This window comes from Acomys russatus, chromosome 1 (genome assembly GCF_903995435.1).
Source record: "Acomys russatus chromosome 1, mAcoRus1.1, whole genome shotgun sequence".
Classification (NCBI taxonomy): domain Eukaryota; kingdom Metazoa; phylum Chordata; class Mammalia; order Rodentia; family Muridae; genus Acomys; species Acomys russatus.
In genome coordinates this window covers 86,132,913-86,149,464 of record NC_067137.1, presented here as the reverse complement: position 1 = coordinate 86,149,464, position 16,552 = coordinate 86,132,913, and the positions used below count along the sequence as shown (strand labels likewise).

At 42.5% G+C, this 16,552-nt stretch overlaps 1 protein-coding gene across 4 annotated transcripts in view; it reads left to right on the top strand.

The window, feature by feature from the left end:
• The window catches only part of Esr2 (estrogen receptor 2), a 58,315-nt gene that overhangs the window by 22,037 nt on the left and 19,726 nt on the right, over window positions 1-16,552 (top strand). For 3 of the 4 annotated variants that reach the window (XM_051147732.1, XM_051147742.1, XM_051147724.1), the window contains exons 4-5: window positions 4,630-4,746; window positions 14,446-14,745. In XM_051147732.1, the coding sequence (XP_051003689.1) occupies window positions 4,630-4,746; window positions 14,446-14,745 (417 nt within the window). The remainder of the gene's footprint in view (window positions 1-4,629; window positions 4,747-14,445; window positions 14,746-16,552) is intronic. The other variant, XM_051147751.1, reaches the window with a different exon arrangement.

Sequence of the window (16,552 nt, the reverse complement as noted above, 5' to 3'; positions counted from 1 at the left end):
CTTTCACACATTGATGGCTGGTGCAGTTCGAGGAGGGGGTCTTTTGTTTTTCCTGCATAAGATTAGGGTGTTTTTATTAAGCATGTTCATAATATTGAAACTTCTGATCTTTTTAAATGTTTTCTAAAAAACATGTATTTTTAAAATTGATTTTGAGACTATAGTTATATCCTGTTCCTTTTCAGCCCCTCCCATGTGCCTCTTTGTTCTCATTCAAATTCATAGCCTTTTTATTTAATCATTGTTACATTTATAGCTAAGAGCACTGGCTGCTCTTTCAGAGGACCTGGTTTCAATTCCTAGTAACTACATGGCAGCTTACAACTGTCTGTAACTTTATTTCCAGTGTATATGATCCCCTCTTCTCATGTCTGTGGGCACTGGCACATGTAGTCTACGATCATCTATTTATCTATCTATTTCTATTATCTATTGTCTATCTATTTATCTACCTATTTATCTAGCAAGCTTTGTGGCTTTGAATTCACAGATCACTATGATTAAAGGTGTGCATCACCATGCCTGGCTTATAAATAAAAAAAAAAAAAGATTCTATCACATAGATTAGAAGGAATTTTGATATCACAGATGCATTCTTCCTGGCCTGGAAGAAAGCAGACATTACTCTGTGAACTAGGTGATGAACTGCACATGCCTAGGGGGGATGCAGGGCAGCATGCAGTCAATAGACAGCAAGAAATGGTACCCTGCTCTGCTACAGCAAGGTACCAGTTCTATCAGCAGCTCAAATGAGTGAAGACCTTGAGCTATTAACCTTGAGTAGCTGGGTGAATAATTAGCTGTATTTTTAAAGAAAGCCAATGGATTGTGGTGGTGGTGGTGCATGCCTTTAATCCCAGAACCAGGAGGCAGATGCAGGTGGATGTGAGTTCAAGGCCACCCTGGTCTGCAGAGCAAGTTTCAGGTCAGCCAAGGCTACATAGAGAAACTTTGTCTTGAAAAATCAAGAAAAGAAAGGAAGGAAGGAAGGAAGGAAGAAAGGAAGGCAGAAAGCCAGCCAATAAAAACATTTAGTTGTTTGCATTTTAGAGAGTCTTATTGCTATGTGGCCCAGGCTGGCCTTGAAGTCTTTCCACTTCAGGCTCCCAAGAGCTGGGATTACAGTTGTGCCCAAATATTTGTTTTTAATGAATTTTGAGCTGTAAGTATGTATGTGTGAAATAAAGAACATTTCACTGGGAGCTGATTGGGGAAGTGTTGCCAACATACTTCATCCCCCAGAATGCTGTGGCATGCATTTTCTGTGTATCCACCACACTACTGGGAAATCTGAGACAGGAGCACCATGTGTGACCAGCACCTAATGCTCAGACATGGAGTTTCACTAGGGTCAAGATCAGAAACGGACTGCATGCTCAGGGGGTGTGTCTTTAGCCTCTGCCTTCAGAGCCTGCCATGTTTCCCTCCTCATGATGCTTTGGAAGGCCGAAGCTACCATCTTGCATAGCATCCCCAGCTCTGGCTTTGTCTGATCTTCCGTCATTAGACTCTGCATGTGTCACTAGCAGGGGCAGCCCAGACATGCTGCTGTGTTCTCATTAGCTCCTTTCATATGGTGTTCGATTTCAATTTGTCCTGTTACTAGTGGGTTCAATTTGATTATTTGATGATTAAGGTGCTGGATGCTAGGCATCCATTCTGCACAGTTACTCTTCCCCGCCCCCCATCTTTGTACTGAGTGTTTTGTTGGGAAACCTTTTGAGCCTAAGTAAATAGCGTATTCTTCATTAAGCCAGTGAATTAATCTGTATCAGTGTGACTTATGGGTTGTTGTTTTCTGTGTTAGGTTGCTGTCACTCATTTTGGGGGCTCACATTATCTCTGATCTGGCCAGTAGGACTCCCTAAGCTGACTCCTGTCCTTTCAATCTGTTCCTGCAATTCTTTGGGCATTGCTTCTCTCCTCCCGGGAACAAAGTGTTTTAAGCTCCTTGTTCATGTTACCTGCCCTAGTTCTGAAATAAGCTGCTTTTTCATGGAACTCTGCTTCCCCTTACTGGAAAACTATAGTAATAAAAGATATGAGTGCTTCTTTCTCTCTGCTTTTGGAAGGCCCCTGCACCAGGTCCTCTCAGGGGATGGAGTTAGATAATAGATTTATGCATATATATCCATATGTGTGTATACATAGACATGCATTCATCCATGTTCCCATTTCTCTCTCTCTCTCTCTCTCTCTCTCTCTCTCTCTCTCTCTCTATATATATATATATATATATATATATATATATATATATATATATATAGCCATATTAGAGATGCTGGCTTGAGTGTGTTCATTTGTGTGTGGGGGTGTATGTATGTGCACATATGTACAAATCAGAGGTCAATTCTGGGTGTTGTCTTCTATTGCTGTCCATCTTAATTTTTGAGACAGTTTCTTTGGTGACCCTGGGGCTCAGTGATTTGTGAGACTGGCCAGCCAGTGTTTACGTATCCACTCCTCTCAGTCCTGCTCCCCAGCAAACGTTTTTAAGCTAAATGCCATATGCATGTGTATTACAGAGTTTGAATTGGTTTTTAAATGATCTTTTTTGCTGTGTGCTAAATTATGTGTGAAGAAAATAAAGAGCTAAGAAGCTCCTAGCTCTGACCTTTCTTGCTATGTCTGACCTTGCTATGGGTTACAGGTCTCGCTGCTGCCACAGTTGGCTTTTACTTGGGAATCACATCTTGGGTCCTCATGTGTGTGCAGAAAATATTTTATACCCTGACACATCACCCAGCCCCCCAAAAGGCCATATTTTGTTCACCCAAGCCCCACAAAGAGAAAGGTATCTTTTTAAAGGATTAAAAACCCATTTTCATTATATGTCCATGAGTGTTTTGTTTGCATGGATGTCTTTACCTGATTCCCTCAGAGGCCAGAAGAGGGCATTGGATCCCCTGGAACCAGAGTTACAGAAGGTTGAGGGCGTCCATGTAAGTGCTGGGATTTGAACCTGGGTCCTCTGGAAGAGCAGTCAGTGCTTTTAACTGTGGAGCTATTTCTCCAGCTGAGAAATTATCGTTTGTAATAAAAAAGTAACTATAGGCTGGGTGGTGATGGCGTTGGCAGTGCACACCTGTAATCCCAGCTCCGGGAGGCAGAGGCAGGCAGATCTCTGAGTTCTAGGCCAGCCTGGTCTACAGAGCCAGTTCTAGGATAGCCAGGGCTACACAGAGAAACCCTGTCTTGAAAAACAAACAAGAAAAACTATAGTCTGTATGTAATACAAGAAAAAAAAAAAGCCCTAAGAAAAGCTTTAAAAACACAGTACTTCACATACTTTCTAGAGCTAAATGATATACGTATGTTACACAGTTGGAGCTAGTTGTTTGTTTTGTTTTTTACGATTTTATTTATTTATTTTATGTATATGAGTGATCTACCTGCATTACACCTGCAAGCCTGAGGAGGGCCTTAGAGGATATTAATGATTATGAGCCACTATGTGGTTGCTGGGAATTGAACTCAGGACCTCTGGAAGAGCAGACAGTGCGCTTAACCACTAAGCCATCTCTCCGGCCCTGGAGTTAGTTTTTAACATATCTTTTCAGCGTGAGCTAACATATACGTTGAATTCTGTAAACAATACAAAGAATGGGAAAGGAAATCCTTGCACAGCCGGAGTTCGGGCAGTGATGACTCTGCCTCCAGCATCGTCTGAACAGGCTCTGGAGTCACAATCCCCACCCCATCCCACCTCCACCCCCGCCCAGAGCCAGGATGCTTCTGGCTTTTACCATTCTTGCTGTAGTTTGACTTCAAGTGCATGTGTCACCTTTACACTGTCATTGCACTTTTCCTATTAGTGGAATTACAGTTTTCTTCTCTCTGTCCTTTCCTCCTCCTCTCGTTGTCTCTGCCTGCCTGCCTGCCTGCCTGCCTGCCTCTGTCTCTGTCTCTCTCTCTCTCTCTGGTCATCACAGACATCACTCACAGACATCACATGAGAAGTGTAGGCTATTCTGTTTACTAGTGTAATGCAAATAAGAAATAAGGGCTCAGAGAGATGACTTGGTTAAAAGTCAGAGGATTCAAGATTGTTTCCCAACACCCATGTCAGGCAGTACTCAACCAGTGCTCCCTGCGTAAACCTAACTCATGTATGTGTGTGCGTGTGTATGTGCGCACGCACGCACGCACACGCACACACACACACACACACACACACACACACACACACACACAAAACAATAAAAACTTTAGGGGACAGTGGCATGGCTCAGTCCATAAAGACACTCGTTGCCAAGTCTGAAGACCTGAGTTGGACACCCAGGACTTACATAGTAGAAGGAGAACTGACTCTTGCGAGACCTTTGACCTACATCCTCTCTCTCTCTCTCTCTCTCTCTCTCTCTGAATAAATAATTGTAAAAAATTAAATAAACTTTACAAAAAAAGAGTAAAGGCATCAAAGCTGGGCATATAGCTCAGTGGGACAGTGCTTGCCTAGCATTCATGAAGCCCCGGATTTAGTCCTTTGTACCAAACACTCTCCGAATAGCCTCTTCCCTGGGGTTGACGTCGGTGCCTTTACCTGCGTCCGTCCCCTGTCTCTCAGCTACATGGTGTTATCACGTTGCCTACAGAGGTGTTACATCAATCACCCTTTTCTTGCTGTAGGACATAATGATTATATCTGCCCAGCCACGAACCAGTGTACAATAGACAAGAACCGGCGGAAAAGCTGCCAGGCCTGCCGACTGCGCAAGTGTTACGAAGTAGGAATGGTCAAGTGTGGTGAGTGTTCGCGTCCCTTTTATTGTCCCAGGTGCCGGTGAAAGCCGAGGACCCAGAGACAAGCCTGGCCGAGAGGACACTTAGGGCCTGGGATGTATCGTTAAGGATTTGTATCCATCCAAGTGCACCCGGTGTTCCTTGCAATGGCAGATGGACTTGGAGGATGTGAGCAAGATGCACCAACAGAGATTTTGGTGCATCAGAGTCTTACCCAGCTGAGCGGTGGGGTCTGTGCAGCTTGGGGGGCTTCCAGCCACTCAAATGCTCAAATGGCCGGAGGTCCACCTGCCAACCATGGGTGATATCCTGGCATAAATATCCACAGTTAAAGCTTGTGATGAGAAACCAGAATGCCTTGTGGATTTTTCAGGTGACCACCGAGAAGATGCATCACTATCTCTCTACCAGCTTTCTAGAAGTAGGGAAAAATATTATATATATATGTATATATATATACACACACATATATATAAATGTGTTTCTCACATATATATGTACATATATTTCAGAAATGTGATAGAGCTATGAAAAGCACATAAAGCACAGATTTTGTCTATGACCATTTACACTTGTATGTATGCATACATATGGCATACAGTCAACTTAGAGATAAGTTTATATACATGCACATATATTTTATACCTGCTCTTAGATTTTTGTAAAAATTATGTATATATGTGTGGGTAGGTATATGTAACTGCAGGACCAGCAGAGCCTCAAGGTGTTGGGTCTCTTGGAACTGCAATTAAGTGGTTGTGGGCCACCCAGTGTGGGTGCTGGGAACCAAACTTGGGTCCCCTGTAAGATCACTGCATGCTTTTGCCTGAGCCATCTCTCCAGCCCACACCTGGCTGGCCTTTCATTCACTCATCTGTACACGCTTTCTTACTTATGTATTGTCCCTGCCTGTATTTATTTTTCCTGGTAGCACTGCATTGCTTGTAACTACTCGTAACTTCTCTCTGGTTGAAAATTTAAGAAAGAAAGAATAAGAAAAAAAAAAAAAGTTCCTCTTTTCTTTTCTCCCCTACCATCTCTTAGTAGCTCTGCTTAAAAATGCTTTTTTAAAAAGTATGTCTGTGTTTGGATATGTGAGTGTAGGTGCTCGAGGAGGCCAGCTGTGAGCACCCTGACATGGATGCTGGGAGCTGAACTCAGCCCTCTGGAAGAGCAGAAAGTGCTCTGAACCATAGAGGCAGCTCCCCAGCCCCTTGAATATCCTCAAACTCTTTTCTCTTTCTGCGTACAGTGGACTAGAATGCCCACCAAGTTCAGAAGTAGAGCAGGACTTCTCTTCATCTGGTCATGTTTCTCTGGCTTGCTAGAGCCAACGATACGCTCTGCTTTCTGTGTGGGGCATCCTGCTTGCTAGGCTCTCTCCTAAGGGCTGAGTGTTAAGTACAGACGTACTCCCTGGGTACCCCTGTTAGGATGTGGTAAAGCCTTTGAGAAGGTTGAGCACTCAGTCTTTACGTCACTGAGGGTGTACCTTCAAGGGGACTTGGGGACCCTAATTTTCTGCTCTCTGCATCTCTGCCATGAGGTGAGCAGGTATTTTTGTTGTTGTTGTTGTTTGTTTGTTTGTTTTTTTCCAAGACAGGATTTCTCTGTGTAGCCTTGGCTGTCCTGGACTTACACTGTAGACCAGGCTGGCCTCAAATTCACAGTGATCCACCTGCCTCTGCCTCCCAAGTGCTGGGATTAAAGGCCACCACTGCCCACTCCTAGCTCCTTCCCATTGTCATCAGATACTCACATCAGATATTTAAAAGAAACACATCTGCCTGAAACTTCTACAACTGAGAATCTTTTCTCTTCATAATCTGATTGTATCTTGGGTATTTGTTATGGTAGCAGGAAACTGACTGACACACTCCAATGCCCATGACCTACAGTGTGTATTAGTTAATCTCTAAAAGTCTTGGATATTTCTGTCCTAACCACTTCAGTTATTTCCATATTAAAAACTAGTGCTCTTCATCTCAATCCTGTTTTTACTCATTATTAGATTATATAATTAGGATTTATATAAACATGAAATATGAGTAGGAAAGGCCAGCTGTGTCCAGGAAAGCGTTGTGAAAACTTGGAACAGAAGTATAAAGGACAATAATTATTGAGCTAGGAACGGATGAGATTTGGGAACGGATGAGATTTGGGGGTAAATCATAAACTTAAGAAGATTCAGAATTCCAATTGCTCTGGAAGTATCTAGGTTGTTCCTCTCTTTTGTTTGGAGGGGGAGGTTAAAGAGCTGTTTATTTTTCTTTTATGTGTATATGTGAGGCCTGAGTGTATGTGTGAGTGATCCCCACAGGTATAGATGGTTGTGAGCCACCCAAGGTGAATGCTGGCAATGGAAATTAGGTCTTCTGCTAGATCAGCAAGCGCTCTTAACTGCTCTGTTTTATACACTGACCCTGGAAAGCCCGAGATAGGGTCTTACAGATCTCTGTGGAAAAGAGACAGGAGCAATTGTTAGAGACTCTTAAGGAGAAGGCCTTGGCCCTCTGATAAGATATTACAAATACATGTTTTCTGTCTTAGGCTAAACAGCATCTCAAGATGACTATGTGTTTAGAAAACGATTTCCGGCTTAGTCTTCAGAACACATTACCTAAGTATTGCTTATGCTGTTCGGTTGTAGTATCAGCCTCAAGGCAGCATTCCGGGCAGGAAGAGCTAGAGAGTGTAGAGCGCATCTTGGCTTCTTCGCTTTCTGCTCACCGTTCTGCTGTTTGGCTCTCTGGCCCTTGGGTTTCTTATCTCTGAAGCGGAGCTATCTGCTTGTTTGGGTTTCGAAAGGAGCGGGAGGCAGACCAGTGGGAATCCTGGCCCCGGGGTCTGTGCTCCGTCTCAGCTTCCCTTAGCTCTTCTCATGGGATAACACTTATGAACTATGTCTCTGACCCGGTTCCCTAAGCTCAGCACAGAGAAGTAAAGGATTGTTCACAGGGGCCAGGCACAGTAGCTCACACCTGTAATCTCAGCCCTTGGGAGGCTAAGGCAGGAGGATTACTGCGGACCTGAGTCCAGCCTGGATGACATAAAACACAACAGAGTGAGGCTTTCTAACCTCTTTGGGAATTCCAGAAGATGTGCTAGGGAGGCCTTCTGTATGAGTGTTCCACCCTGTGCGGAACAGAAAGAAAGGCTTGCGTTTTTCATACTTCTTGTTGCCATGACAGAGGCCTTGAAGGAAACAGTTGAAAGGAGGAATCTTCCTTTTGGCTGATGCTCTTAGAAGTTTCTGCCCATTGTCAGCTGGCTTGTGAGGCCACTGGGAAGGCAGAAGTGTGAGAGGGAAGTTGTTAACGTCATGGTGGCCAGGAAGCAAGGAACGGTGCTATGCATTTCAGATAAGCACAAATAACCCCTCTGACAAGACCTCAATCCCCCCACCTCCAAGTAATGCCATCACGGTGTGATTCCATTGAGAGACTAATCCACTGAAGAAGCCATAGTCTTTGCAGCCCAGTTCCCTCTTAGCTGTGCCACTCACTGTAGACCAGACCTTCCAATAGGAGCCTTCTCAGGGACATCTCATAGCTAAAGCTTGAAGAATGTGTCTTGATTGCTTCTCTCTTCTTCTTTAAAAAAAGTTTATTTTTATTTTACTCATATGAGTGTTTTGCCTTCACGCATGTCTGTGCACCATGTTCATGCATGTCTGTGCACCATGTTCATGCAGTTCCCATGTAGGGTGGGATGGGGGTCCTGGCTTCATTACAAAGACACACTGTGGCCGCGCGGTGGTGACACACGCCTTTAATCCCAGCACTTGGAAGGCAGAGGCAGGTGGATCTCTGTAAGTTCAAGGCCAGCCTGGTCTACAAAGCAAGCCCAGGATAGTCAAGGCTACACAGAGAAACCCTGTCTCAGGAAAAAAAAAAGAAAGAAAGAAAGAAAGAAAGAAAGAAGACACACTGTGGTGTAAATATCCAGGCACACAAGCTGATAGCCATGTATTTGGTTTGTATCCCCGTGCCAGGACGATAGCTTAGCACATCATGTGCTGTCTCCTTACTCCTGCGTAGATAGATGGCTGTGTCTGTGACTGTATGCAGTATAAAACAGTCAGCCCAAATCAGCTTCAGACTCCTGATTGGATCAATCACTATTTCCTAGCTTTTCTACCTAAAGCAAACTTAATTTTTAAATTTTGCATGTATTTATGTGTTTGTGTGTATACACATGTGTTATGTAGATATGTGTACATGTGTGTAAATGGGTATGGAGGCCAGAGGTCAGCCCTCTGGCTCCTTCAATTGCTCTCTGGCTTAGCTTTTTTTTTTTTTAGGCAGGGTTTCTCTGTTGTAGACCAGGCTGGCCTTGAACTCACAGCAATCCACTTGCCTTTGCCTCCCGAGTGTTGGGATTAAAGGTGTGTGCCATCACACCTGGATCCAGCTTCCTTTTGGGGACAATTTCTCACTAAAACTGGAACACACTTATTTGTCTAGACTGACTGGCTGAGGAAGTCCCAGGGCTCCTCGTGTCTCTGTCTTTCCAGTGCTGCCGTTACAGGCATATCCTGCTGTACCCAGCTTTTCCCTGCTAGTGCCAGGATCAAATCCAAGTCTTTATCTTTATACAGTAAGCACCTTGCTCACTGAGCTGTCTTCTGGCACTAATTTTTTATTTACTTATTTTTTTTTGAGACAGGGTCTCATTTAGCCCAAAGTAGCCTTAAATTTGCTATGTACTCAAGAAAACCGGGAATATAGCCCCTCACTTCTACCGCCCCCCCCCAAGTGCTGAGATTATAGATATGTCCCACCAAACCTAGTTTCTGTAGTGCTGGGGAATCAAACCCAGGACGTCATGCATGGTAGGTAGGTACTCTACCACCGAGCTGCATCCCCAGCCCTGGATGTACATCTGTTTTTAAAATCCTTATACCCATACATTGTACAAAAGACAAAATCTAGTCAGAAAAAAGTACTTTCTTATATATATATATATATATATATATATATATATATATATATATATATATATATATATATAATATATATATATATATATATATATTCCTTTTACCCGTGGGGTTATAATTGATTTTTAAGTGTCTATAGCACTTAATTAACAAAGTGAAATATTTATGGGCTGGTCAGATGGCTCAGCTGGTAAAAGCGCTTACCACTAAGCCTTGGGCCCGAGTTCAATCCCCAGGACTCACAAGGCGGAAGGAGAGAATTGCCTCTGGTAAGTTCTCCTTGGACTTCCACATGTGCACAGTGGCACATGTACATCTATAGACATATAGAGTGTGTGCATTCCTACACACACACACACACACACACACACACACACACACACACATGCAAATAAATAAAATGTAACCAAAAATTTTTAAAATAAAATGCATGTTAAGCTTATAACTCTTCTGGTTATAAATCATCCCCAAATCATTAGAGCCTTCCCCGTATCAAAGAAACAAGGTCAAACAAATGAAACCAAAGAAAGCCCCCACACCGCACACCCCACATTCCATCTTGAATGACACTTCTTTCCTTTTGGCTGATCACATTTTATGTTTTCCTGTCTTGCTACTGGCTCGGAGGTCGCATGCTTGCTCTTTCTGTTCCTTTAGTGGCATTTCTGTTTACAGGCATTTTTGATTGATTTGAGAATTTCAGCTTCTTTCTCCCTAAGTAAAAGAATTCTTTAGAGGCTTTAACACGAATCACCTTTGATCTTCCGCAATGCTGTCTAGGCTCTTGTTTTATCTTCTTGTTCATCCCCAGAAGCTATATTATTATCATTCATTCTCAGAAACTGTTATTATTACTACTACTACTATTATTTTGTTCATTCAGTGTTTTTTTTTTTTTTTTTAATTTTTGTTTTTGGGTTTTTTGAGACAGGGTTTCTCTGTGTAACCTTGGCCGCCTGAATTCATTTTGTAGACCAGGCTGGCCTTGAACTCACAGAGATCCACCTGCCTCTGCCTCCCAAGTGCTGGAATTAAAGGCGTGTGCCATCACGCCTGGCCTTTTTTTTTCTTTTTTTGAGCTGAAGATTGAAACCCAAGGCCTTGGGCATGCTAGGCAAGCCCTCGTCCAGTGAATTTTGTTTGTTTGTTTGTTTGTAGACAGGGTATTTTTGTGTAGCCTTGGCTATCTTGGAAACTCACTTTGTAGAGCTGGCTGGCCTCAAACTCATCAAGGTCCACCTGCTGGTGTGCACCACTATGCTGAGCTGTGAATTTTTTTTTTTTAAGGGTTATATTTTCTGTTTTCTTACAATTACTTCTTGAATGTCAACATTGCTGTGGTCATTTTTTTTTTTTTCCATTCCAAAAACACATTAGTGGCATGGCTTCTCAATCATTGTTTAGTGGGAAATGTCCTGAACTGATTTTAGAGTTGTTTTGTGGTGTGTATGAGTATTTAGTCTGCATGCGTGTGCAGCATGGGCGTGCCTTGTGCTCCTGGAGGCCAGGACTGGGTGTTTGATCGCCTGGAACTGTAGTTATAGATGGTTGTGAGCTGCCATGTGGATTCTAGGAATTGAGCCTGTCCTCTGGGAAAGCGATAAGTGCTCTTTCTTAATGGCTGAGCCATCTCTCCAGCCCCTGGTGTCCTTATTTATTTTCAGATTTGGATGGTGCATCAGACAGCTGGGAAGATGATTCAGAATTCAAGGAGAACCAGGTGTGGTGCTACACACATGTTTCCTCAGCATTTGGTTGATGAGGCAGGAGGATTGTTCTAAGTTCAAGGCCAGCCTGGGCTACATATTAAGTTCAAGGTTAGCTTGAGCTACATTTCAAGAAGTTATTTCAAAAAGCAAACAAAGGGATGGAATGGCGGTGGATTTGGTCAAAACATATTATATGTATATATGAAGCTCTCAAGGAGTAAATAAAGGAAAAAAACCAGGAGATATCTGAAATTAATAAAAATGGCCAACATATATACATATTCAATATGTATTCAAATATATGTTGCATATATGCACATATGTTCAAACTAATAAAAATGGCCTATATATAATATATATTCAAATTATGAAAAGTATCACTATATCTTTGCCAGGCATGGTGGTTGATCCCAGTAGACCCAGTGCTTGGGAAGCTGAAAAAGGTATATTTCTAGGAGTTTGAGGCTAACCTGGGCTACAGAGTGAGATACTTGTCTCAAAGAATAAAAATAAAAATTTTCCACTTACTGTTTTACAGTCTCTTCTAGTCCAGGCTGACCTTGAACTCACTATGTAGGCAAAAGAGCCCTTGATGCTTGGTTCTTCAGCTCCGCCTCCTGAGTACAGGAATTAGAAGACTGCACTTCCACTCCTGGCTTTCTTCCTCCTCCTCCTCCTCATTTTAAAAACATAATTTCATTATGTTCTGATTCATAAGCCTACAATAACACAGCTATTTTAGTACTAGCATGGGCATAGGAATACAGATCAGTAAAACTGGGTAGAGAATCAGGAATAAGTTACCTGTATAAATAAATAGTTATTACTAATAGGCATTTACAGTTGGTAGAAAAAAGCTTGTGCTATAATTTTTATAGGGAACTTGTTTATCTATTTGGGGAATATGACATGAAATATCAGCTTCACATAATACAAACATGTATGCAATACAAACATATAAAATTCCAAACAGATTATACCATACAAGTGTTTCTGAAGATAGAGGAGAATATGCTCTTACAATCTTTATTTATTAAAGCTTTATCTATCATTATTATTTTTTATTAAATCTTTATTTGTTAAAGTGGGCACTTGTGAGTTCCCATATAGGTGCTGGGAATTGAACCTGGGTCCTCTGGAAGAGTAGCCAGTGTTCTTAACCACTGAGCCACCACTCCAGGCCCTTATTAAAGCTTCTTATGGCAGAAGCCACATGAGCAAGTTTTAAACACACAAAACACTCCAGATTCTGCATGTAATCTATCAATAAAGATTTCCATGTGTGTATGCCTTGTTTCAATAAATTGACTTCTTTGAATTTATTATAAGGAAGTAATTGAATGCACCTACAAGGCAATTTTCATTCTAACAATTAATAAAAAAAATTATAATATCACAGACTTACATCAACATGGGACTTTTTTGATTTTGTTTTTTGAGGCGTAGTCTCCTGAACTCTATTGTTTAGCCTGGAACTTAGTATGTATCTCAGATTGGCCTGGAATTTGTGGCAAACCTCTAGGCTTGGGTTCCAGGCCTATTCCACCATGCCCAGAACAATGCTGGATTTTTTTTTTTTTTTGAGACAGGGTTTCTCTGTGTAGCCTTGGCTGTGCTGGACTCACTTTGTAGGCCAGGCTGGCCTCGAACTCACAGCGATCCGCCTGCCTCTCCCTCCCAGGCGCTGGGATTAAAGGCGTGCACCACCATGGCCAGCTAACAATGCTGGATTTTAAAAACAAATATTATATTAGTAGAACAGAATGTTTTGTAGACTGTGAACTGTGTTGTTGTGTGTGTGTGTGTGTGTATTATAGCACATCCATGGAGATCAGACAACTTTTGGGAATCAGTTTTCTCTTGTTACCTTGTTGAGGCAATGTCTTTTTTTTTTTTTTTTTTTTTTTCTTCAGCACCGCATTCTCTAGGCTAGCTGGCCTGTGGGCTTCTGGGTAACTCTCATGTCTCTGTCCCCTATATTCCTGTAGGAGAGCTGGGATTATAGAGGCTGTATTTACAGCTTCAGCTTCTTCTCCTCCTCCTCCTCCTCCTTCTCCTTCTCCTCCTCTACTTCCTCCTCTTCCTATTCCTCCTCCTCCTTTCTTATTTTTCTGAGACAGGGTCTCACTCTGTAGCCCTGGCTGTCCTGGAATTCACTATGTAGATCAGTCTGGCCTCGAACTCACAGAGATCCACCTACCTCTGCCTCCTGAATGCTGGGATCAAAGGCGTGTGTCACTACGTGTGGCGTATAAGGCTTCTTCTGCTTGAATTCTGAGTGTTGAATTCAGGTCATTGAAACTTGTGTGGCTGGTGATGTTACTCACAGAGCCATCTCCCCAGCCCAAGTGACATATTTTCACTATGATAAAGAGCAGTTTATGAAATAGTGTATGTACTATGATTCTAATTTTGGTATAAGATATTAAAAAGCATAAAAGAAAAAACACAGAAAGAATTTATGACAAAATTAATCTTCTTTTGTATTTTTCAGGCTTTTTCAGTTAATTTATTTGAAATATATTTGTTTGTGTAAGTATATAGAAAGAAAAAAATACATGTATATAAATGCTTTTAAGATGTCACTAGCATGTATTATTTGCTAACTGGAAATATCAGTGATAAAGTCCTGACTTTTCCTCATTTTCTACTTGAGTACAATTTCTAACTCTTATCTTTGAACCTGGGTCTAGCAGCATACTTTAGAAGGGAAACAGATTCTGTAGCCAGTGATAACCTTGAAACAGAGCAGAAGTTTCCAAACACATTGTGTTGTTGATACACCCAGACAGTAGTTATCTTTGTGGCCCACAGACTGCAAAATATAAAATGGAATGATATCAACAATACCGCCACCGCCCTCAACGCAGCTGCTTCTTAGTGCTGGGGCTGGGAGTCAAACTCAGGCCTTGCATGTGAGAGTCACCATGTTAGTCGAGCACTTAACCTCTTACCCACACCCTCATGCCCTCGTTGTTTTAGACTGGTCATTCAGTGAGCTGGAATCTTGGGCGGAGAAACCACTGGACTGTCATCTGCTCTCCTCTTTAGGATCCAGGAGAGAGAGGTGTGGGTACCGCATAGTGCGAAGACAGAGAAGTTCCGGTGAGCAGGTCCAGTGCCTGAGCAAAGCCAAGAGAAACAGCGGCCATGTGCCCCGGGTGAAGGAGCTGCTTCTGAGCACGCTGAGCCCAGAGCAGCTGGTGCTCACCCTCCTGGAAGCAGAGCCGCCCAACGTGCTAGTGAGCCGTCCCAGCATGCCCTTCACCGAGGCCTCCATGATGATGTCCCTCACGAAGCTGGCTGACAAGGAACTGGTGCACATGATTGGCTGGGCCAAGAAAATCCCTGGTAGGGCTCTCTACATCCTGACTTCATTCTATTTGCTTGACACTTTGTTTTGTAATCTTTTATTTAGAAGATTTTTTTAAATTGAATTTTAATTTTACATATATGCGTACATCTATGTGGAGGTACGTGAACACAACTGCAGGTGACCAAGGAAGCCAGCGGTGTCAGGTCCCCCGGAAGCCGGAGTCACAGGCAAGAATGAACTGTCCAATGTGGATGCCAAGGATTGAACTCAGCCTAGGTGCTTCGAATAAAACTTGGGTCCCAGTAATATGCTCTTCTTAACTGATGAGCAAAATTTGTAACTTATGATGGTGTGTTTTTTTTCCTTCCTACCTTGACACATATAACAACATGTCTTGGAAGGTTAGGTTCTGTTTAGAGTTCCCAGACTCTCAAGCTTTATATGAGATAGACTACTCCAGGAAGCATCGTATATAGCCTCTTTCTAGATCTGGCTCTTCATTTTTGACTCCCAGATCCACTTCCCACACTGTCACACTGGCTATATCCATATCTCCTGCAGACAATGCCTGTTGCTTACCTCTCATGCCCAGATAGAGTCTGGGACAGAACCTAAGAAGAAACATACTCACACTTTGGAACTGGACTTATGGTAACTTGGGCAAGTCTAGGGTCTTGGGGCCTGGTTAAAAGGTAGAGATGCTGATTTCATAGGGACCAGTCCCTTGGCTATGGATGTCTCAGCTTGCGAGGAAGGGCATGGTCAGATCAGGGCAGGATTAGGCCAGTCTTACAGTGTGAAGGCAAAAGGTTTATCAGATGGGTATACAAGATATCACTCCAATAGAGAAAGAGTCAGTATATACAAATAGGGTTAATCAGCAGTTGAAGTACTATGAATCGATGGAAAAGTAAATCTTCATGGTATTAAAATGGGGTCATGTAGAATATGTACTTTTCATCCTATAAAGTGGCTATTTCCCCAGGCCCCACCACATCCCCAATTTATGGTTTAGCTCACAGCTCTTCACTGTAGGTGTGATGATTGAAACTATACTTTACTCATTCTGTATTTTTCCTTCAGTATAAGATTCAAGAGATCACTAGAGCTATTTGATGCTTTATTATAAAACAGGCCTTGTACTAAATGGTCGTACCAAACAGTAGGCTGGCCAGAGTATTCTGAGCATGTTTAAGGTAGGCCAGGCTGAACTATGATGTTGAATAGGTTAAGTTTATTAATTGCACTTGCTTTTAAAATATTGTTATATTTGTTTATCATTTATTATTATTATTATTATTATTACCATTATCATTAGTGGTGTGTGTGTGTGTGTCCATGTGCACATGCACGTTTCTGTGCACCAATGGTGCGTGTGTAGAGGTCAGAGGACAACTTTCAGAAGTCAGTTCTTTCTTTCCACCATTGGTTTCAGGGGTCAAGCTCACAGGCTTGCATGAAAGCACTTTTAGTGGCTGAGACCTCGTGCAGCATGGCTCTACATTTACTTCTGTTTTGAGATAAAGGTCTCACAAGGGTGGACCATTCACTTCTTTTACAACCATCCAAGAAATAAAGTCACCCTCTCTTTGAATTCTAAGCCAGGCTAAGGTTCCCATGGCCCGGAGGCAGGGGCAGCAGTAGGCAATTTGCATGAGGTAAATTGTAAGGATTTGGCATCGTTGAGCAGATGGATGAATAGGTGTGTGAGCCATGGCCCCGGGTGCGAGGGTCCCTTGTGGCCATTGTTGATGGGGGTTGGGGGGCATTTCATCTGAGCTTTCTGAAGATCTTCTGGTTCCCAGCTTTGTTTTGTCTAGTGTCTCTACCTTTGCCAAAATT